Genomic DNA, 23,577 nt, shown 5'->3' with positions numbered 1-23,577 from the left:
ATGGTCAGAAATTGCATATTTCACCTAATTTTCGGTCATCTTCAAATCTCCGACCACCGAGCTTAAAATTTATATCAAATGATACATCATTGGGTTGGAATCGATCAGTTTTGACTTTTGATCCCACACATCCTAGGGTGTGGGGGATCCATGTGCATCCATGCCCAAAACAACTCCAATTGTCTTTGAATTTTCACGGTAGGGTCGTCTCGAAAATGCGAATCCAACGATATATCATATAATATAAATTTCAATTTCGGTGGTCGAAAATGTGAATATGTTCGGAAATTGCATATTTCACATAATTTTCGATCGTCTTCAAATCTCCGACCACTGAGATTGAAATTTATATCATATGATACATCATTGGATTCGCATTTTCGAGTCGACCTTACCGTGAAAATTTCAAGGCAAACAGAGTTATTTTGGGCACGGGTGCACGTGGATCCCCCGAACCTTAGGGTGCGTGGGATCAAAACTGATGTGACGCCCGGGGATGAATGGAGTGATTGCCGGTGCCAAGAGGTTGTACGGACAATGAGCGGCTCCTGGTAGGCTTCTAGGCGGAGGGAGACATGAATGAACCGATCCCGTGACGGAATGAGAAGGATTCTGAGACTGTGTAGGTATGAGACTACATGGTTGAGGAGGGCTTAAAAGATTTCATATGTACTATTCATATCAAGAAGGTGCATCTTCTTTTCGGAAGCTCATCACATAAGAACTCTAAAGTTAAGCGTGCTTGACTTGGGGCAATTATAGGATGGGTGTCCCCCTGAGAAGTTTTCCAGGGTGCGTGTGAGTGAAGACATAAGCACGCTGAAAAGACCCGTCTTGATACAGTGGGGCGTTACAAATGGTATCAGAGCCGACCTCTCTTAGTACGGTATGGTTCGGGGACGAACCAATCGGAAGCTGGTGGGCATGTGACGCCCGGGGCTGAAGAGGCAGGGAGTGATCGCCGGTGCCAAGAGGTTGCATAGACAATGAGAAGCTCCTGGTAGGCGGCGGAGGGAGACATGAATGAACCGTTCCCGTGCCGAAATGAGAGGGATTCTGAGACTGTGTAGGTATGAGGCTACATGGTTGAGGAGGGCTTAAAAGATTTCATATGTACTATTCATATCAAGAATGTGCATTTTCTTTTCGGAAGCTCATCACATAAGAACTCTAAAGTTAAGCGTGCTTGACTTGGGGCAATTATAGGATGGGTGACCCCTTGGAAAGTTTTTCAGGGTGCGTGTGAGTGAGGACATAAGCACGCTGAAAAGACCCGTTTGATACAGTGGAGCGTTACAAAACTGATGTATATCTTTTTCTATATATAAAGATTCTTTCCCTTAGACACCATTTTTTATATCAAAATTATCCTTATGTGATATAGATACTATATTGTTTTTTATTTCGTTTTTTTTTATTTTGATATTTTAAATTACAGTTTGGTCTTTCGATAATTTTTACAACTATGATATTACTCTTATTTAAATATAAATCAAATTAATTACAAAATATTACACAAGCACATAGCATGTATATCAATACACTAGTATATAATTATAGTCTACGAGAACTGAGGAGTCGAGGTTTGCTCATCGGAAAGAACAAATGAGGAGTCGGAGACTCAAAACCCACTCCTCAATAAAGCGGGGTTTATATTATATTTTTTAAAAAAAAATTAGTATTTGTTGTATTTGTTTAAATTTGTTTAAATATTATTATATATAAAAAAAATCTCGAAAAATTACGTTAATGGAATTTTTGTATTCACCAACTTTTTACTCATTGCATTTGATGCTTACCTCGTTTTTAAGTGTAAAATGTACAATAACATATAAAGAGAGTTAAGGTCAATTACAGAAACAGAGTCAGAAAATTCTATTAAGAAGGGCAAAAATTATATTTTATCGGATGAGGAGTTGTGCAAGTAGATCATTTAGGAATATGACTCTATTGTAAATTTAGATGCTAACATACTATATAATGGACAAAATCGATGGGAGATGGGTGCAACCATCAGCCTCCCTTGGTTCCATCCCTGGTGTCAAATACATGTGGAGAATCTGAAGGAATAAAATCTTAAAATTATTATTATTCAATAAAAAAAACCTCATAGTAACTACTTTTAATGATTAAAATATATATTTCCATTCGTAAAATATTATCACGTCCTTTAAATTTTTTTTTAAAATTTTATATTTAAAATCACATTTCATATTGGAATGAAAAATTGGTATATATAAGTCACATTCATGTTGTGTTTGTCTTCAATATATAAATGTGTACTATATCTATTAAATTTTTTTTTACTCTTTTAACAATATACCTTTATTAACTAAATTTTTTTGAAAAATCATTTTTTGAATGAATTGAATTGAATAAAATAAAATATTAATTTTCTATGCAAATTCGTTTTTTCAATAATTTTTACATGTTAAAACAAACAAACCGCGGAAACGGTATTAAATAAAAATATTAAAATAGTATTTGAGAATATGTCTCGAAAGCATTTTTTGAGTTTTTCTTTTATATAGTTTGAAATCTTGTAATTGAAATTGAAAAGTTCAAAAATATATATTTTTAGGAGCAATCCCAACACGGTAACACTATATATATAAATTTGATTGGGCGTGCGTGTTGTTAGAGGCTTTCCATAATGCTACTGTGAGGGGCGAAAAGGTCCAGATTAATGGGGTGACACCACATTCTAAGTGGACGGCTCCGGAATAGAATCAATTGAGATTGAATGTTGATGCCGGTTGTGATGAATCAAAGAATATTTTTAGTGTAGCAGCTGGGATTCGGAATAGCAAAGGATGTGTGTTGGGAGCTAAGGCTAATTTAATCTGTTATGCAGGGCCTGTGAAAGGAGCATAGTTAGCATCCATTCGGTTTGGTTTGAATTTTTTTTTACATGCTGGTTTTTCTAATATTTGCATATTTTCGGATTCTCTCTAGGCAGTTCAAGAAGTATCTCAGTCTAGAGAGGAACGAGGGCTTGAAGGATCATTTGTGTTGGAGATTCGTTCCATTCTTGACAACCCGAATTTTCTGTCACTGACACATATACATCAATCGACGAATGTTGCTGCTCACTTATTAGCTCGACATGTAATTTGTAATTCGTCTTGTATTGAGTGAATAAATTGTGTTTTACCAGTGGTTAAAAAAATCACTTTTTTAAAAAAATGTCTATGAAATCCAAAAGGGCTCTCGGTCTCGTGATCTTTAATTATGTAATGTTTGATTCAAAAAAAAAAAAAACTACTTATATATGTATGTATGTATGTATGTATGTATGTATGAACAGAGTCACGGCCTCACGGGTTATGCACAATCCATTATGGGATATGCCAATTTATTTAATTAATTAGTCCATTGGTTAAGTCCACTTGGTCCATCGGGTTCGGCCCACAAAAACTAATGTTCAGCCCACGTTAAGTCCAAACCCATGTTGACATTCATCTAAATTTTCTTAATTCAAGTAACTATTTTTTTGTGGTTATAACACATGCCACCTCGAACTTAAAATTTTATATTTTTACAACTATATAGTAAGTAATTTAAATAAAATACTATATAGTAAGTATATATTATTTTAGTTTAATAATAATTTAATTAAGAATTTTAACTATAATTAAACATGTCAAAACAGGTCAGCCGGATGGGCCGGCCCAACACTCGTCGCAATCTACCATAAGGCAAGTCGGGCCGAAGCGACCCACCTTTTAAGTGGGTTGGGAAAACACCAATCCAACTCATCTATTTTAGGTAGGGATAACAAAAATTCCCGAAATCCCGACCCTTCCTGAATCTTATCCCATTCTCGTCTCGAAAAAATTATAACCCGAAATTTTTACGACCCGAACTTTCGGGATTTTTCCATCCCGATTAATATCGGGAGAGGGACCGAGAATAAACCTTTTCCTTACGGGATTCCCGACCCGTTCCGAAATAATATAATAATATACTCCCTCCGTCTCAATTATATAGTTCACGTTTCCTTTTTTGTTTGTCCCAAATATAGTCATATACCATATTTAGTAATATTTTTTATACTCCTTTACTAATATACCCCTATTAACTATACCTTGAAAATTGTGCAATTATATTTTAATACATTAAATAGGGATAAAATAGGAAGTTTGTATAAAATTTAATTTTCCAATATTTTTTTCTTAATCTGTGTGAAAAAAATAGGACTATGTATTTGAGACAGATGGAGTATTTTATTAATAACTTTGTTAATATAATAAGCTAAATATTCTTAAGTTTTATTTCATATAACACTTAATTGTGGACTTAATTCGCATAATTTTTAATGTTGAAACGATCAAATTATAAAATCACGAAATGATATTTTATTTTTGTGTATTTTTTTAAAAAAATTAATAATTTAATTAATTCATATTTACAATTATCTATTAGAACAAATATGTCGAACAAGACTCAAGAGATTAATTTGACAATTTATTTAACTAAATTTATTTAGTAATTGTATCCAAACATTTTATTAATAATTATCCGATACATTTTTTTCTTAACAAAACCTTAAAACATTATCCAGAATATTTTAATATTATATGTTTTAAGTTAATATTTATTTTTATTTATGAATATAAGTTTCTATCTAGTATATTTAATAACATAATCACATTTTTTTATTTGTTTGAACGAAATTTTGAATATGAAAAAAAAATTCGGGATTTTCTCTCCTTACCCGACGGCCGACGGGATCCCGAATGTTTTGGGTACGGATCGGGAGAAAAACAAAGTTTCTCAATTCTTTTCGGGACGAGAGTTAGGTAGGGGATTTACGGGACAGGTTCCAACCCTATTCCACCCCTAATTTTAGGTGGCAGGACGGGCCAACCCAACGGGCCTAAGTGTAATTTGACAGATTTTGGCGGACAATCCGCAACTCACCCCAACCAACCATTAGGCGGGTTGGGGCGGACCGACCCATCTTTTAAGCAAGTTGAGAAATTGTCAACTCAACCCACTTATTTTGTATGACGGGACGGATCAACCCGATTGAATAGCCCATTTTGATACCTCCAACTATAATAAATAATAATAATAATTAAATAATTAATGAGTGCCAAAAATATGTGGGCATATAATCATATTTACTTATTCAGCGTGTGCCCCACGAAACAATTGCAAAGCGATCCGCGTTTAATAAGGTCTCCCTTTATATCGCTAAATTAGGTAAGCTGCCAATCTACGCATCCTATAAATCCATAATTTCTCCGCTACTTCTCTGTATTTGCTTTCTCCCCAAGGATTCAGAGTTTTCGAATTTGTTTCTCGCTTATCGCTCCGTTTTCAGCAATTGTTTAAGGTATTTTTTACAAAATTTACCGCTCTAGTTTTACGTTGCCGTGTAATTTGTATTCAGATTCGTTGTTGTTTGAATGGGTTTGGTTTTGTTATGAATCTGTTTTAATGTTGAAATTTTTTGTTGACGGTAAGGGTCTCGATTTTATATTTGTTGTTTCTTTTTTTAGATTGGGATCCATCTTAGTTTTGTTTGATCAATTTTTTTGTTTATTTTGTTTACCGAATTTGATTTTGGAGATCTCTTTATCTGTAAGGTTACTTTTGTTTATAGTTTTTGTTCCTGATTTGCGTGTGAAATCGGTATCGATTAATTCATTTTCGATGTTGATTATTAAAGATCATATTTCCTGATAGTTAAATCAACTTTAATTAAAATAATAAAGGCTGATTTTAGTGGGTTTCTTGAAATTGTTTGCTCCGGATCATGGTTCCTTATATGCCAATGGTTGAATGAAAGCGGATTTTTTTGTAGGAGTTTTAACGACATGGAACATTAGATTATATGTCTGTATACATAGATCAATAAAACAATAATCTTATCTTTACGTTTTTTCCAAGAAATATAAACGACTAATCCAAGGTGTATAATCCCTTAGCTAATTTGTTGTTCTGGTGCATGCTTTGTTTACTCAGATTTGAAGTTTGGGTTTGTATGGTAGATCCATAGATGATACTTTTGGACTGTCTCTATGAGTAAAACTCATGAATACTCTCTGAAACATTCTTCAATTTCATGTGCCATTGCAGATGCAAATCTTTGTTAAGACTCTCACCGGCAAGACAATCACTCTCGAGGTCGAGAGTTCTGACACCATTGATAATGTAAAGGCAAAGATTCAGGATAAGGAGGGAATCCCTCCTGATCAACAGAGGCTAATCTTTGCCGGAAAGCAGCTTGAAGATGGGCGAACCCTGGCAGATTACAACATTCAAAAAGAATCCACCCTCCATCTTGTCCTCCGCCTACGTGGTGGGATGCAGATTTTTGTGAAAACTCTTACTGGGAAGACCATCACCCTGGAGGTTGAAAGCTCAGATACAATTGACAATGTCAAGGCAAAAATCCAGGATAAAGAAGGAATTCCTCCTGATCAGCAAAGGTTGATATTTGCTGGGAAGCAGCTTGAGGATGGCCGAACACTTGCAGATTACAACATCCAAAAGGAGTCAACTCTCCATCTCGTCCTCCGTCTCCGTGGTGGAATGCAGATCTTTGTTAAGACCCTCACCGGGAAGACCATCACCCTGGAGGTGGAAAGCTCGGACACAATTGACAATGTCAAGGCAAAGATCCAGGATAAAGAAGGAATCCCTCCTGATCAGCAAAGGTTGATATTTGCTGGGAAGCAGCTTGAGGATGGCCGAACACTTGCAGATTACAACATCCAAAAGGAGTCAACTCTCCATCTCGTCCTCCGTCTCCGTGGTGGAATGCAGATCTTTGTTAAAACCCTCACCGGGAAGACTATCACTCTGGAGGTGGAAAGCTCGGACACAATTGACAATGTCAAGGCAAAGATCCAGGATAAAGAAGGAATCCCTCCTGATCAGCAAAGGTTGATATTTGCTGGGAAGCAGCTCGAGGATGGCCGAACACTTGCAGATTACAACATCCAAAAGGAGTCCACTCTCCATCTTGTCCTCCGTCTCCGTGGTGGAATGCAGATCTTTGTTAAGACCCTCACTGGGAAGACAATCACTCTTGAGGTGGAAAGCTCCGACACAATCGACAATGTCAAGGCAAAAATCCAAGACAAGGAAGGTATTCCTCCAGACCAGCAGAGATTGATCTTTGCTGGGAAACAACTCGAGGATGGCAGGACCCTGGCAGATTACAACATACAAAAGGAATCAACTCTACACCTTGTGCTTCGTTTGAGGGGCGGCATGCAAATCTTTGTGAAGACCTTGACTGGGAAGACCATCACCTTGGAGGTCGAGAGTTCTGACACGATTGACAATGTTAAAGCCAAAATTCAGGACAAAGAAGGAATTCCTCCTGATCAGCAGCGATTGATCTTTGCTGGGAAGCAGCTGGAAGATGGCAGAACACTTGCTGACTATAACATTCAAAAGGAGTCGACTCTTCATCTGGTGCTGAGACTCAGGGGAGGAATGCAGATCTTTGTTAAGACCTTAACAGGGAAAACCATCACTTTAGAGGTCGAGAGTTCAGATACCATTGACAACGTAAAAGCAAAGATTCAGGACAAAGAAGGCATCCCTCCAGACCAGCAGCGATTGATCTTCGCTGGTAAACAGCTTGAGGATGGCAGGACACTTGCAGACTATAACATCCAAAAGGAGTCCACGCTGCATCTTGTTTTGCGCTTGAGGGGAGGCATATAGGTGGAACCATTTGTCTAAGACTACGATGAGGAAAATAAATTGGACAGTCGTATGTGCCTTAGTGTTTCGCGTTTGTGGTGTTAGACTTTGGAACATGAATTTCTACGTCTCTTAAATTGCATGTGGATCATATGTTAGTTTTTTTTTTCAGCCTCTCAATGCATATATATTTGAATTTGTTTATGAGCTTGTGTAGTATTTCAAAACTGGGATCCAACGTTAATAGGTAGGTAAAATATCAAAAGACTATGGAGAGATGTTTCCAGTAAAATTACACATATATGCTGGAAAATCTTTAACCCATAATTCTGATTGGCAAGTATACAATTCACAAGTCAGAGACAAGTAATCCAATTCTGAATCCATTCAAATAAAGAACGAAAGTTTTAGTTGGAGGGGCCTCTCCTAGGAATTCACCAACAAACATAGTGCATTTCCGAGGTTTCATGACACATGTTGCCATGTCTGTTGTGATCCAATAGTTCATCCGGAATCAGCTACCAATATGTCCACCATGCAACAACCAACATCATCATCTATTGCACGCTACATCTCAACTTCTCAGCTTCAAGCTCTTGTTTCATTAACTCGACCCGTTCAAGTAAATCCATGTTTTCCTAATAACACAAGGCAATCGAACGAGAAATCATCAGCTAAAAAGCAAATGTCACGACGATGCTATGATGATTATGTAACACACCTTTTGCAGGAACTCCATTTTCTTCTTCAGAGTTCTTGATACTTCACCCGATTCTCCAACAGAACCTTGGAGCTTTACAAACACAAAAACAGAATATGTGTTGTGAATATAACTCAAAGGTCTATCAAATAATGCCATCCTAAAAATGGCACCGGAGTGGCAGGCGTGCTATCGACGGTAACAATTTTTCCATAAATATAACCATTCACTCGAATAGTTCAAGCCTTCCCCTCAACTAAAATACAAGCAACACTCATAGCTAGAGCAACTCCAACTTCGAAACGAACAATTACTCTAAGACAGAAATGATAACAAGGCACTTACTTCACTCAGCTTCTTGAAGCACCTGCCAGCCTTCTCTACCTCAGCATCATATCTCCGTCTCCAGTCTGCAGATTCATCCATGGCTTCTCTGTTAGCAAGATCAAATTGTCTCCTAACAAAATTAAATGCGCACCCTTATGAGGAAACACTCATGATACTATAACTCGTCTCACCAATCAATATCACAAAATAGTATACAATACCATACCACCATGATTCTTTCACAATTTGTATATAAAATGCCTCAAAGAAAAAAAGAACGTCTTCCTGCTGACCCATTGGAAAAAAAGAAAATAATAATAATAACTGGAAGATGAAATCTTTGCATCAATCAAGTGTCCCATTTTGTCTAAACAAGTTTAGCAATTATCCGCATGAAATCTTTGCATCAATTATATAAAGTAATCAATCAGCCGATTAAATTGACAATCCAAAGTGCAAAATAACAAGAAACAAAAGTGGTAAATAACTCGAAATATTAGTCGTATACCTAAGTAATTCAGTATCAGAAGAGGAGTTACGATAATCGACCGTCCAAAGCATAAAGTAAACGGCAATTCCCAAAAGCATTACGAACCCTAAAATTTTCAAAATTTGTCTCCTCTGCGCTCTCCCCATTTCCCCAATTATTATTATTATTTTTTACTATTAATTTTTCCACAACAATGGCCCAAACCAAATTCCGATTCAGGTGCAGTGGCACGGCACGCTTGGGAATTTGGGATGGAGCTATGCGTCGTTCGTTATTATTTATTTATTTATTTGAAAATAAGACAAAAATCGAATTTTATAATATGTCGTACATACTTGTGGATTTCACTTAATAAATTTTTTTTTTATAAAAAAAACTTTGGTTTACTGTATTATATATTACTTTTGAGGGATGGATCTCCGTTTCAATTTAGTCCATTAAATTATTATTTTTTATGAAAAATCCATTATTTTTTAATAAAAAATAAAGATACCAATCTCACATATATAAATTCATGATAACATCTCATAAAAGACCTACTCAATAATTTTTATGTTGAGAATTGCGAATTTTTGGTGAAATAAAATTTTGTTTTTGTTTTCAAACAAGTAAATAAATAAATAAAAGCTATTCTGACATCAATAGCATAAGTACTTATCATCATCGTATATTTTACTCTCATGCTATATCTAATTATCTATAATTATTAGTAATCAATGCGTACGAAAATTAGCATGCATACATAATATATCTATAAATATATTGTAATTATTTTTCGAATTATAAAAATAAATATGGGAAAATGATAGTTATTACTTATAGTCGAAAATAAATTTATTAAAATACGTTCTTAAAACAACTTTTTATCAATTGAAATACGAAAATGATGAAGATAGTTACTGTAAATATTTATATATTATTATATATTATATAAAATAATATATATATTTTCATTTGTAAAAACATATTTGAGTCCCGATAAGCAAATTGAATATTCATTCGACACTATAACATTGAATGAACCAAAAATACATAGGAATAATTAATATCATTAATGGGTTCGATGAGAATAATTAATATCATTAATGGCTACTTAATCATTTTGGTTCGACTCACACTCCATTGACAAATTTGCTGCTTGATGGAGTTTACGACAAGGATAGATCTTGTTGAGCAATAAAAACAAGTGTTAATATATTTTATTTTATTCTTTCATTTTCGTTTCCTAGCTATTAAATCAACTTCACCAATTCTCACTAATCAGATCCAATTTTGTTTTTCTCATCCATTCGACTTTTTATTCCCGAAAGAATGGAAACCACAATTTATTTCCTCATTTCTTTTCATAGTAAAAAATATAAATACGTTTTTCCAAAAAGATAAAGTCGAAACAAATGAGAAATAAACACATCATCGTCCGGTGATGAGATTTTTTCTTGAGTAGTATAAAAGTTCATCTACTATGAAAATTTTATCATTACATGTGGAGAGTCCACATGAATATTATTACATATCCGTCTTCGAATACATTGCTATGATAGTGACCGGAGGTCGTCGCCATCACTAGCAGAAAGACACAAAAAAAAAAAAAAAATTCTAAATATGGACAAATGAGAAATCCAAGAGTGCAATGAGATAATGAATTTTAGCATTATTTAACGATTTTCTATTTCCTTTTTTCAAAACCAATTAATATACCAATCTGAAGTTGACTTCTATATGCTACAACCGAACAAGAGACGTAATCAATCTCATTTTACAATGGTCCTTGAATCGGCATCGAATTAAACAAAACAAGTTGATGAAAATTGTACAATAAAATTTATATATATAAGAGTATAAAATCTTGAAAATGAAGGTTATTAGCCCAAGATTCTTCAGTGAAATTGGGAGGAAATTTTTTTTTAATAATTTGATCAGCACGTACCACTCACTCACCTTTAGTCTTCAATACCGGTTTTCTTCAGAACCGCATTTCTCAAGTTACTCAAATCCCTCCCTTTCAACGTCCTGCCCACCCCTTCGTGCACAGACATGGAAGCGGCTCTGGTCCTCACCAAATACTCGTGCGGGGGAATTCTGTGATCGTTTCCGCCCTCCCCTTCGCCTTCGCGATCGTCTCCCCGATCACTGGCGGGGGTTATGCGCTCGCTGCGGAAGATTTTGGACCAGTTCGGGATATTTACTGGAAGAGATTTCGATCCGACGGGCGACTGATCCACATCGACGCGCCTCCTCGCCGGCATTTTAAGCGTACGCGAGCTGGAAACTGCGATTTTGCTACCTTCGGGGAGGATGATTTCTCCGACGTTCCAGATATCAGCTTCGTCGAATTCGAATTGATCTCCGCCGGGTTCGGGGTCGAGCTGATCGGCGTCGCCGAGATAGCGGTGGCTCCTCTCAGCTGCCATCGGGGAGGAAAATGATTGAATGGAGAAGTTTTAAATGTGTGTGATGCACGATAGATGCGGTTTATATAGTTTGAGCGGAGCAGGGGCTTATTTGTCATTCTATCCAATTTTTCTGCATTCCGGCGATAATGATTGACTTTACACGATATTTTATGAGACGGATTTTGAATTTTTGAGCCAATTTTGTAAATTGTATTTTTTGTTCGACGTCATTAATAAAAATTACTAATAAATTTTTATATTAAATTATTGCTTTTCAAAAAGAATTTCAAATAGTTTTTAAAAAGATTTTTTTTGTATGTAAGCATCGCGATATGTGAAACGATCTCGTACTAAAAGAAATTACTTTCATTGTAATATGAATGAAATAAATCTGTTTTGCGTATATAAATCATGAGGCAATCTTATTTGGTCGTCTCGAAAAAACTTATTTTTACATTATTGTTATTGGTATCAATTAATCAACCTATTAGGTCACCCTAGCAAATTTTTTTAATGAGTTGTTTGTTTATTGCCAAAAAATTTATTTATATTAGTGACCCCATATATTTTAGCACAAATAAATGATAGTATAATTAATGTTTGGATATATTCAAAAAAATTAATATTTTGGATTTTGTCAACTTAAAGAATATAGAATTTTATAGATTATATTATTTCGCGTATATTGTTAACATTGCGCGTAAACTATACTTTATGCATTCGATATTATTTTCGCGTGAAGATTATAAAAGATGTAAAAATCAAATACATAAAATGCAACGAGACTTAAATGCATATTACGCGTTAAAAAAAGTATGTGAAAAATGAAATGGTAATTGAATACTATTGGCAAGGGTGAGAGTTCGGTTTGGGGGTTTGGGTGCTGACCCAACCCTACTGGATCAAGCGATTTTTGAAAACGTCGTGTTCGGGTAGGTGGGTTCCAAACCCTATAATAAGGGAAGTGCCACAAAATTCAATTAAGGAGAACGAAGATGATTTTATAATGGACAAGCGGACGTCGATAAATCATTTAGAAAATGAATTAATATTATAAATTTGAAGGATATAATACTATAACTTAGACAAAGCCGGGGGATGCCAAGTGCAACCACTGAACCTCCCACTGGCTCCATCTCTGTCGATAATATTATTTTATGAGTAGGTCGCGGATGATGTGTTGGCTACCAGGATCAGGTTCGGACACCAACATATAGGTCATAATTTTTAAATATCTCATATGATAATTAATTAACTAAATGAATTGAAGATCATGTAGTTTAATTTTGATTTTTTTAAAAAAAAATTTACTTTGTGGGTAATTGTATTGACTCGACCTAGATCATCTATTAACCAAAAACTTAAGCATGCAATAATAATAATCAGAAACTTGACAACGATATTGCCAAACCCAAGGCACTCAATTCGACGCTAACCCCTAAGTTGGAAAATATTTGTGAGGGTTCAGTCACAAACGCTTTTCAAAAATAGCCAATGAACCCTTAACCCAATGGCTAAGGGTGAGGCCCTGAAACCAATTGGTCTCAGTTTCGATTCTCGTTGATTGCGAGTATTTTTCTAATTTATTTAGGTAGATTTAATTAGTTTTTTTGCCCGACATAAACAAATCTCGGGTCAATGCTCAAATACCGTCGATTATACGGACAGTTTTATTACATTGTTATAATGTATTACTTGTACTTGTACTATAAAAAAAGTTAAAAAACGCTTTTCAAAAATAATATTTTTCCATTAATATAGTTGAATAAAACAATTAACTAAGCATTCTTCCGGATAAAAGTCCAAGCCCAAGAATAAGCCCAACCTCAAGCTCAACCCACTCCACCAACAATACAAGACAGCAGGCCCAATCAATAAATCAGCTCATTTTCAGTCTTCTCCACAAAACCCTAGGGGAAGTATAAGCCACCATTTTCATTTCCCCGTCCTCCAACTCTGATTTCCGGGGATCCACCAAAATGCCGCCGAAGTTCGATCCCAGCCAGGTAGTGGACGTGTTTGTCCGGGTTACCGGAGGCGAGGTCGGGGCGGCCAGTTCACTCGCCCCTAAGATCGGTCCCCTCGGTCTCTCTCCCAAGAAGATCGGTGAGGATATCGCCAAGGAAACTGCCAAAGACTGGAAGGGCCTCCGCGTCACCGTTAAGCTCACCGTCCAGAATCGACAGGCCAAGGTTACTGTCGTCCCCTCCGCCGCCGCACTCGTCATCAAGGCGCTCAAGGAACCGGAGCGCGATCGCAAGAAGACGAAGAACATCAAGCATAACGGCAACATCTCGCTCGATGACGTCATCGAGATTGCCAAAGTAATGAGGTCACGCTCCATGGCTAAGGATTTGAGTGGCACAGTGAAGGAGATTCTGGGGACGTGTGTCTCCGTTGGATGTACGGTGGATGGAAAGGATCCCAAGGATCTTCAGCAGGAGATTTCCGATGGGGATGTCGAGATTCCACTGGATTGAGGTGCGGGGAGATTTTGTCATCCGAAGCTGAACCTATGTGGGGTTCGTTACTTTTGATCTTGTATCATTTCTTTTTTCCTTTTTCCTTTTCAATTTAATATGTGTTAAATGATTGTTAGCACTTCTAAAGCTGCTTAGATTAAATGGAACTTGCGTTTATTTGATAATGGATTAATGTTTCTCACTATCTTTTGTTCAAGCTTTGATTATTTGTTGCCAAGGTTTAAGCTTTTGAATGGTTTGTATGTGTAGATCGATTAGCTGCGATGAATTGCGAAATATTACAGCAATTGTTCTTTGCAGCTACGGGAATGAATGGAGTGGTTGACTGTGTCGGATTGCTTATTTCTTTTTTGCTTTCATTATGGATCTGAAATCATAATCATTATAGTATTTTTCTTGTTTTTAAAATCAATTTCTGTTACATACGTGTATTTTAGTCATTTTTTCTTGCACCTTGGTGTTGTTTGTGGGTTCCAAGTTTCTTACGAATTGGTGTCTGAATTCGAATGATTGTCAAATGAATAGTATTCGTTTTCTTATATTCAGATGCAAGTTGCTGTTTTTGTACCAACAACGTCGATCATGTATCTTCACTATGCTATACTATACACGAATACACCATTTTCATGGTTTGGGTTTTTGCAATATTTCGTTACCAGAATGAGCAAGTACTTTCCTTGTGCCGATGGTTGTCTCTCTTGCTGGATCTTGGTTGTATAGTTCATTCCAGTCCTATGTTAACTACGGTTTGGAAAACATTTTTTGGTTTGATCATGGGATGTTCTGATTTGGTAATTACATACTTTTGAGATCATGTGATGTAGCCGATGCTGGCTGTGTGAAGAGATACAGGGAACATTTCTCATGTGCAGAATTTCGACACATGGATAAATTTTCATTGGTTCTCCATTGATCTGAGGGCAATTTATATTACTTTGAGTCAATGACCTTGTATATTTATATCGAGAGTAGACATCTATTAACTGGATTACGTTTTGTGAAATTAGTTGGAAGGGATATATATCTTGTTAATGAATTTGGTAACTTGCAAAACAACCGGATTGATCGTATCATTATCGGCCACGGCTTCAATCTTTCTATGAGGGAGGTCTGCATTTGCAGTGAACATGTTCAAGTGTATTTCTGGGGTTTGTTTGATAGATGTTTTCAGACCACGTACAAAATGTTGTAAAAGCCTTCTATAAAATGCACGGCAGTATATTGTGAAATCAACTAGAATTTAGTGTTTTTTTTAATAAAAAAAACGTTGTAGGCGAGTTTGGACTGTGGAGTCGAGCACTTTTGAAAAATGCAAGGAAACCATTTATAAATGTGGACTCCACACAAAAGCTTTTGCCTTTTTGGCCTCATCCCTTATTAATTAGTTATAATTAATGCATATTGCTACACAAAGCAACAAATAACATGAGCCAGAAATGCAAATATAGAAATTGCGCGGATGGCTGGTGGTGGGTCCAAACTGCAACCATCTCCCAAAAAACAAGCAACAATTTCAGTGTTGTGTTTCACATTTTCCCCGTTTAGCTCACCACTTTCCGTGTTCTTTCCCTCTGCATTCTCCTCCTATAAAAACAAGTTGAATTCACCCAACTTTCTCAACTCCAGCTCCCGCTCTCTCTTCTGCACTCGATCAATCCCCCCTTAGTTATTTATCTAGCATTCTTTCTTGTTCTCAACAGTCCACGATGACCATGACGTTCGGGTCGCCTCAGGTCGGGTTTGGATCATTGAGTTGTTGGATGATTGAGGTGGCACCAGCCCTTTACATCGTTCCTCTAAAGCCCTCCAATTCCCCCACCCTGGAGACCATTACAGAAGAAGATTCTGAGAATTCTGATGATGAAAATTGTTCTGTCATTCAACAGCAGGATCCGGCCGCTTAAACCCTCTATAGTGTATTAAATGTTTTCTTTTTTCCACCGAACAAAAATCAGAGTATGTTAATGGGGAAATTGTGTTGGTTTTTTTGACTTTTAACCAGTAATAATTTCAACCATCGTAATTGAAGTGACTTCTCATCTATTCCTTTTCTATTGATTTCATTATTCCTCAATTGTCACTGCGTTTATTAATAAATAATAATAGTAGCCTCGATGGTTAATAGAGTTTTTAATTTTTTATAGACAAATCACACGATAACTTCCACTTGTGTGCTCCACATACGAGCAAGATCAGCGAGATTTGTACTAGACACAAGTACTCAAATGCACTTGTTACTGCTTGTATAATCTATTTTTTTATAAAAAACAAATAAATAAATAGATGGTGGATTAAAAAAAATACAAAAATAAAGTTTTCGTATATAAATATCTATCGAATGACAAAAAAAATAAAAGAATAACGTAACATTTCGTAATTAAATAACTATCAAATGATCAATTATTGGTCATAACAATGTACCAAAGTCTCTTTCATACTTAATATGGTTGTTACATTAAATTATGATAATTTTGACATTACAATGACGAACCATGATACTAAAATGTCTCAAGTTTAATAATATAGTATAGATATCATAGATAATAATAATAATAATGTTGGAAATTGTATTATTGAATGAATTACAATTGAAATGGGCTTGAAAGGGTTTGAATTGATTAACCCAAATTGTTTGTTAAAGCCTTGTCCAAAGTATTACAAAATTCAAAATTTTGGTGAAATAAATTGGAGGAAAATGGGGAAATGGTAGTCCCACATTGAAACAACTCAAATTTGTTGTTCACCTTAATTAGTCCAACATTGGACTATGGGATTGGGCCCTTAGGGCACCGGATGTTTTGTAAAGGGGCAAGACGCTAGTCGATGCAAAATGGCGAGGCAGTGTGTTGGCTTAAAATTAGGCGCTCGCGCGGTAGAAATAACACAAAAAACAGTAGAAACATCTGATAACATACATTTCAGATTTCTGATTTCTCAAAATCTCTTCCTCACTTTCTCAAAGAAAAGTTAAAGCATATTTTCGTTTGTTGAAGTTCGTGATATTTGTTGTGCTGCTATATCACGATCGAAAGTCGTTGTATCTTAGAGACGATTGCCGCTAACGTTTAGCACTTGGAACGGGCAATTTCGTCTTGCGGATAGAGAGTTTCTCTCGCCTCGACTGTGTTGATCATTTTCGTTGCTGTTGATTGATTTCGACATTGAAGTTTTCAGAATTCAGAATACAACCTACTAACAATCGCAAGACGAAATTCTTTGTATTTCCCGGATTCTGAAGATGTCTACCGTTTCATTCACTCCGCTCGCTTCCGCCCCCGCTCATGGAGAAAAGCCGCCAAAGTTTTCTGGTGCCGACTTCAAACGTTGGCAGCAGAAGATGCTGTTCTATCTGACCACCCTTAATCTGTCTAGATTTCTCAAGGAGGATCCCCCCGTCGTCGTTGAAGGCGATTCTGACACACAAAGAAGGACAGCAATAGATGCATGGAACCACAGCGATTTTCTCTGCAGGAATTATATTCTGAATGGCCTCGACGACACTCTCTATAGTGTCTACTCCTCTGTGAAGACGGCCAATGAATTATGGGATTCTTTGGAAAAGAAGTACAAAACTGAAGATGCCGGCATAAAGAAGTTTGTAGTTGGCAAATTTATGGACTTCAAGATGGTAGACTCAAAAACTGTAATGAGTCAAGTGCAAGAGATACAAATCATCTTGCATGACTTATTGGCCGAAGGAATGGAAATCAATGAACCATTCCAAGTCGCGTCTATCATTGAGAAATTGCCTCCACTGTGGAAAGACTTCAAAAACTACCTTAAGCACAAACGTAAGGAGTTGAAACTTGAAGATCTTATTGTGAGGCTTCGCATCGAGGAGGACAACAGAAATACCGAGGCCAAGTCACATAAAAAGCTGATGGAAACCGAGGCCAAAGCAAATCTGGCGGAGTCTAGTACGAGTCAAAAGAGGAAGCGCCCCCATGATGAAAAGCCAAAGGGGAAAGCGAAGAAATTCCAAAGAAGTTGCTACAACTATGGCAAACCGAATCATATGGCAAGGGCCTGCCGACTTCCAAAGAAAAATAACAAAAATCAGAAACCAAGGCAAGTGAACATGGTTCAAGAAAGGTATGTACCTTTAGCACTTTCTAATATTGATCTTAGTGTTGTTATATGTGAGACCAACATGGTGGATGATCCAAGATGATGGTGGATCGATACCGGCTCTACGAGTCACGTGTATGCCGAGAAAGACATGTATTTCACCTATGCCACCGTTGGGGATCGAAAGTTGTTCATGGGAAACTCCGCAACGTCTGAAGTTGTGAGAGTGGGAAATGTGGTGTTGAAGATGACCTCTGGTAAAGAGGTGACGCTAAACAATATGCTGCATGTGCCAGACATTCGGAAGAACTTAGTTTCTGGTTCACTCTTAAGCAAGGCTGGATTTAGAATGGTATTTGAATCTGATAAATTTGTGTTAACTAAATCTGGTGTATTTGTTGGGAAAGGGTACCAAGATAGTGGTCTCTTTAAGTTAAATGTAATGAATGTTTCCCGCCTTGAGGCAAAGAATAAAGTTATTGGTTCTGCTTACTTGACTGAAAATTATGATATATGGCATGAACAATTAGGACATGTTAACTTCAACACGTTGCAAAGACTTGCAAATTTAAATGTAATACCTATGTTTAAAAGAAATCCACAAAACAAGTGTGAGATATGTGTTGAAGCGAAAATGGTTAAAGCTCCATTTCATAATGTCACGAGAAGTACTACGCCACTTGAATTAATACATACTGATGTATGTGATTTAAAAATGGTACAAACACGAGGTGAAAATAAGTACTTTATAATATTCATTGATGATTGCACCAGATTTTGTTATGTATATTTATTGAAAAGCAAAGATGAAGCGATCGACGCTTTCAAGAAATATAAAACTGAGATTGAAAATCAACGAAGTTCGAAAATTAAAATGATTCGAAGTGATCGAGGCGGAGAGTATGTGGCTCCTTTTGAAGAATTTTGCTCAACTTCGGGCATCATTCATCAAATGACGGCCCCTTACTCACCTCAATCCAATGGCGTTGCAGAACGCAAAAATCGAACATTAAAGGAAATGATGAACGCGTTGCTAATAAATTCTGGCTTACCTCAAAATATGTGGGGTGAAGCGATTCTCTCAGCAACACACATTCTAAACCGGATTCCAATCAAAGGAAAAGACGAAACACCATATGAACAGCGGAAAGGTCGTAAACCTTCTTACCAATACCTCAAAGTGTGGGGGTGTTTGGCGAAAGTAGAAGTACCTAAGCCAAAACAAATAAAAATTGGGTCTAAAACGGTTGACTGCATATTTATTGGTTATGCATACAATAGTAGTGCATACCGATTCTTAGTGCATAAGTCAACGAATCCTGATATACATGAAGGCACAATTATGGAGTCAAAGAATGTTGTATTCTTTGAAAATATTTTTCCATGTAAAGACAAGAAAGAAATAAGTTCGAACAAGCGAACTCATGAAAACACAATTGAAACTCCACAAAACAACGTGGAACCACGACGCAGCAAGCGTGCAAAAGTTGAAAAATCGTTTGGTCCTGATTTTCTAACATACATGTTAGATAATGAACCAAGAACTCTTCAAGAGGCTTTATCAAATCCTAAGGCTCCTTTTTGGAAGGAAGCCATACAAAATAAAATAGATTTCATAATGCATAATCATACATGGGAATTGGTTGATCTCCCTCCGGGATCTAAACCTTTAGGATCCAAGTGGATTCTTAAAAGGAAATACAAAGAAGATGGATCTATAGATAAATATAAAGCTCGACTCGTGGTTCAAGATTTTAGACAAAAAGAGGGATATGATTTCTTCGATACCTACTCTCCGGTTTCTAGAATAACATTCATTCGTGTTCTCATAGCTATTGCAGCATTGCATGATCTTGAGATTCATCAAATGGATGTTAAAACTGCGTTTTTGAACGGAGAATTGGATGAAGAAATATATATAAAACAACCAGAAGGGTTTTTTGTACCCGAGAAAGAACAAAAGGTCTGTAAACTTGTCAAGTCATTGTATGGACTTAAACAAGCACCTAAACAGTGGCATCAAAAGTTTGACACTGCAATGTTGTCAAATGGTTTCACAATAAATGAATGTGATAAATGTGTCTACATTAAAGGTACTACAAATGCATATGTAATTGTTTGTCTTTATGTAGATGACATGTTAATCATGGGTAGCAACCATGAATTGATTGTGAAAACCAAGAAAATGTTGAGACAACATTTTGATATGAAGGATTTGGGATTGTGTGATATAATTCTAGGGATTAAAGTTTCTAGACTTCCTGCTGGAATTATGTTATCCCAAACTCATTATGTAGAAAATGTTCTTGAACGATTTAATGCCACAAATCATCCTACGGCTAGAACACCTATGGAATTGGGTACACATTTAGCCAAAAATAGAGGAGAACCTGTTTCACATGTGGAATATGCAAGGGTGATAGAAAGTTTAATGTATTTAACTAACTATACCCGTCCTGATCTTGCATATACCGTAAATAAGCTAAGTCGATTCACAAGTAATCCAAGTAAGGATCATTGAAAAGCACTAATGAGAGTGCTTGGATATTTGAAATACACTTTGAGTTATGGACTCGTGTATACAAAATATCCTGCGGTCCTAGAAGGATATTGTGATGCAAATTGGATTTCTGACACAAAAGACTCCAAGTCTACGAGTGGATATGTGTTCACTATCGGTGGAGGAGCGGTGTCATGGAGATCCTCTAAACAAACTTGTATAGCTCGGTCGACTATGGAGTCCGAGTTTATTGCTCTAGATAAAGCTGGAGAAGAAGCCGAGTGGCTTCGAAACTTTCTCGAAGATATTCCATGTTGGAATAAACCGGTGTCTTCCATTACGATTCATTGTGACAGTCAGTCAGCAATAGTGTAATGGCCCTTTTTTTTTAGGATAATTAATTTGATATATATATATATATATATATATATATATATATATATATGTAAATAAATTTCTTTATAAATATATTATTATAATATCTTTATGCTTATATATATATATATATATATATATATATATATATATATATATAGTTAATAGGTTTCTTGGCCACCACTCCACCTCCCCTTTGCCCAACCGGTGATCGGAAAGTGTGTTCCATGGATAGGATATCATGTTTGGTTCTTTCCTATATATAGAGACCCTTCACATACCTCATTTGATGAGCTTTCCTTCAGATTTTTGTGATGATTAGTGGTCTAGTGTCAAGTTGAAGAGGTGTGAGAATATTGTGCTTAAAGGTTGAAAAAAGAGGGGATTTACTCACTTATACCCAAGAACACGTTCCAAAATTCTCAAAAAATTATACAAGATACTTAGGATGTCCAGTAAAATAGTAGTGAAGGAGGTGTCATAAAAAGATCAACCGATTCTAAGTTAAAATTCTTAAACTACCGCTGTCCGGAAAGGAAAAATAGTGCTCAGAAACCATTTGCAGGTACTGTTTTCACCCTCGTTTTTCATACCTTTACTCTCAGTATTTGAACCTAGTCTAAACATGAAAGTTGCTCCAGATGTACCCTAGTTTGCATCAGTACCGTCGTTTTTCCGGGAATAACGTCGGAACAGTATTTTGTTCTTCAATCTAGTAGAGTAAAAGTCACAGTAGGTTATTCCATTTCTGGTACTGTTCGGTTAGGAATTTGAGAAAACTCATTAAACAAAAAATGTAGGAAATCATGCAACACATCTTCGGTAAAAGTTTGGGCCGCGCGTGGCCGCCGGAAGCTATGCACGCGCCGCCGGAAGTGGCGCGTGATTTACACGCGCCGGCAGAAACAAAATTTCCGGCAGTCGTAGTTTTCTGCACTTGTTTTAGGCTTTTATTTCAAGTTTCATAATTTTTTGACAAGTACATGAATTGTTATGATTTTCCTTAGAAATCCTTAAATCTTTGAAACTTGAGTTTTGAAAGTGGCTAGACGCAAGATTGAGGCTCGATTTTCTCAAAGATAGAATCTGTTTCTAGCCTAGATCTTAAAGTAAAAGTTGTTCCCTGTACTGTCTAGTATACTAGAATGGTGGCCTATGACCGGAATAGTTTCCGGAAGAAGCATTTTTCTGGAGGTCAATATACCTAGAGAATCAGTTTGGAAAAGCTGATTTGGTCAAAGATCGACTTGGAATTTTGACATGCTTTGAACACAAAAGTTGTAGATTTCTTTGAGTTATACATACTGTCAAATTTTCAGAATTTTTGGATCTACTTTCAAATTATTATAAATTTTCTTATGAATTATCAAAATGTTCCTTCCTTGTTTGAGCAACAAATTTTAAATATAAACTAGCCTAGCATCTGGTAGTATTTCTAACATATGAAATATCCTAAAATTATAGGAATTTGAAGTTATCTACTGATTTGGATAGTAGGTATTGAGGTGAGGTTTTCATTACTTAAGGAATTATTATTTTTATACAGCCCTTTGGCATTCGGCCTGGAAATTATAATATATCCTAACTATTGTTCATATTAATTTGTTGATTCGATATTATTATACCTGATTTTCATAATGTATTGGTCTATCATCAAAACGGATGGTGGAATGATCGAAAGATCAAATGATTGATTGATCGATTGATTGATTGAATGAATGAATGAATGAATGTTATTCGAAGTGAGAGCCCTGGACAACGGACTTCGGTCTGGATATTGAGTCCAATGAACAGCGGGTTAAAACCGGGTATTCGTGTTCACTTTGGCTCACCCTCTTTATCACAACTGGAATGATTGCTACTAAACTATTGAATTCATACCTACCTACTTAAGCTTATTATCCTGATGTTTACTACTATTACCAGGAAATTTTATCCAATGAATAATCTTTTATTCTCACTAAGTCCTTAAAGACTTAACCTCCTTTATTTTTTTCTCTATTGTAATTTCCAGAGCCAGGGTTTCCAGATATGGATAATGAAGAAAAATGTCAGTGAATGAACCATCTTTGCCACAAATAATGTTCTCAATTATGTTTTATGTAGTCTCTTTTATGCTCATCAGAGACCATATGCTTAGTAAAATAAATAAATGTCTTATCCATGTACTTCTACTTGTTTAAGAATTCAGTCCTGTTGTTATAAAAGATCCTTATTGATATTTTATTATTAAATCTTTACTTTCGCTTCCGCACACACTAATCGTTTAAATGATCTATTACTGCCTAAGACACTTTAATTAGGGATATTAAATTCCCACATAGAGTGTTGTTAAGGAATGTGATACCTAACAAAGGTTAGACTACAAGTCAGGTGTCACAGTAGTGGTATCAAAGCAAACGGTTGCAGGTTTAGGTTTGATTATTTTCTAATTAATGATAATTGTTTCTATAACTCTTTTATTACAGGATGTCTGATTTTTCCAGTAACCATGGAGGCCATCTAGATACTATTTTTATCCGCAGAGACTCCCCCATCCGTACTTTTAGTCTTGGACCTCAGTATGTATCCCG

At 36.1% G+C, this 23,577-nt stretch overlaps 4 protein-coding genes across 5 annotated transcripts; 2 read left to right on the top strand and 2 right to left on the bottom strand.

Annotated features, from left to right (window-relative positions):
• Nucleotides 1–5,139: 5,139 nt before the first annotated feature.
• On the top strand, nucleotides 5,140–7,872 carry LOC140879853 (polyubiquitin-like). Of its 2 annotated transcripts, none has more exons than XM_073283790.1 (2): nucleotides 5,140–5,208; nucleotides 6,088–7,872. In XM_073283790.1, exon 2 carries the CDS (start codon nucleotides 6,088–6,090, stop codon nucleotides 7,687–7,689), a length of 1,602 nt encoding a protein of 533 aa, XP_073139891.1. In that variant the 5' UTR covers nucleotides 5,140–5,208; the 3' UTR covers nucleotides 7,690–7,872. The 2 variants fall into 2 exon arrangements, with proteins under 2 accessions (XP_073139891.1, XP_073139890.1); XM_073283789.1 differs by having other exon boundaries at nucleotides 5,203–5,341.
• A 31-nt stretch (nucleotides 7,873–7,903) lies between these two features.
• On the bottom strand, nucleotides 7,904–9,441 carry LOC140879854 (uncharacterized). Its single transcript, XM_073283791.1, has 4 exons — nucleotides 9,204–9,441; nucleotides 8,714–8,825; nucleotides 8,390–8,461; nucleotides 7,904–8,306 (listed from the first exon to the last, which is right to left on the bottom strand). Exons 1-4 carry the CDS (start codon nucleotides 9,329–9,331, stop codon nucleotides 8,226–8,228), a joined length of 393 nt encoding a protein of 130 aa, XP_073139892.1. The 5' UTR covers nucleotides 9,332–9,441; the 3' UTR covers nucleotides 7,904–8,225.
• A 1,684-nt stretch (nucleotides 9,442–11,125) lies between these two features.
• On the bottom strand, nucleotides 11,126–11,596 carry LOC140878111 (protein S40-4-like). The gene has a single exon (XM_073281716.1). It carries the CDS (start codon nucleotides 11,594–11,596, stop codon nucleotides 11,126–11,128), a length of 471 nt encoding a protein of 156 aa, XP_073137817.1.
• A 1,875-nt stretch (nucleotides 11,597–13,471) lies between these two features.
• LOC140883443 (large ribosomal subunit protein uL11) lies at nucleotides 13,472–14,245 on the top strand. Its single transcript, XM_073289903.1, has one exon. The coding sequence runs from the start codon at nucleotides 13,558–13,560 to the stop codon at nucleotides 14,056–14,058; it is 501 nt and encodes a 166-aa protein (XP_073146004.1). The 5' UTR covers nucleotides 13,472–13,557; the 3' UTR covers nucleotides 14,059–14,245.
• The last annotated feature ends 9,332 nt before the right edge of the window (nucleotides 14,246–23,577 follow it).

This window comes from Henckelia pumila, chromosome 2 (genome assembly GCF_033568475.1).
Source record: "Henckelia pumila isolate YLH828 chromosome 2, ASM3356847v2, whole genome shotgun sequence".
Classification (NCBI taxonomy): Eukaryota; Viridiplantae; Streptophyta; class Magnoliopsida; order Lamiales; family Gesneriaceae; genus Henckelia; species Henckelia pumila.
This window is presented reverse-complemented; position numbering and strand designations above follow the sequence as displayed.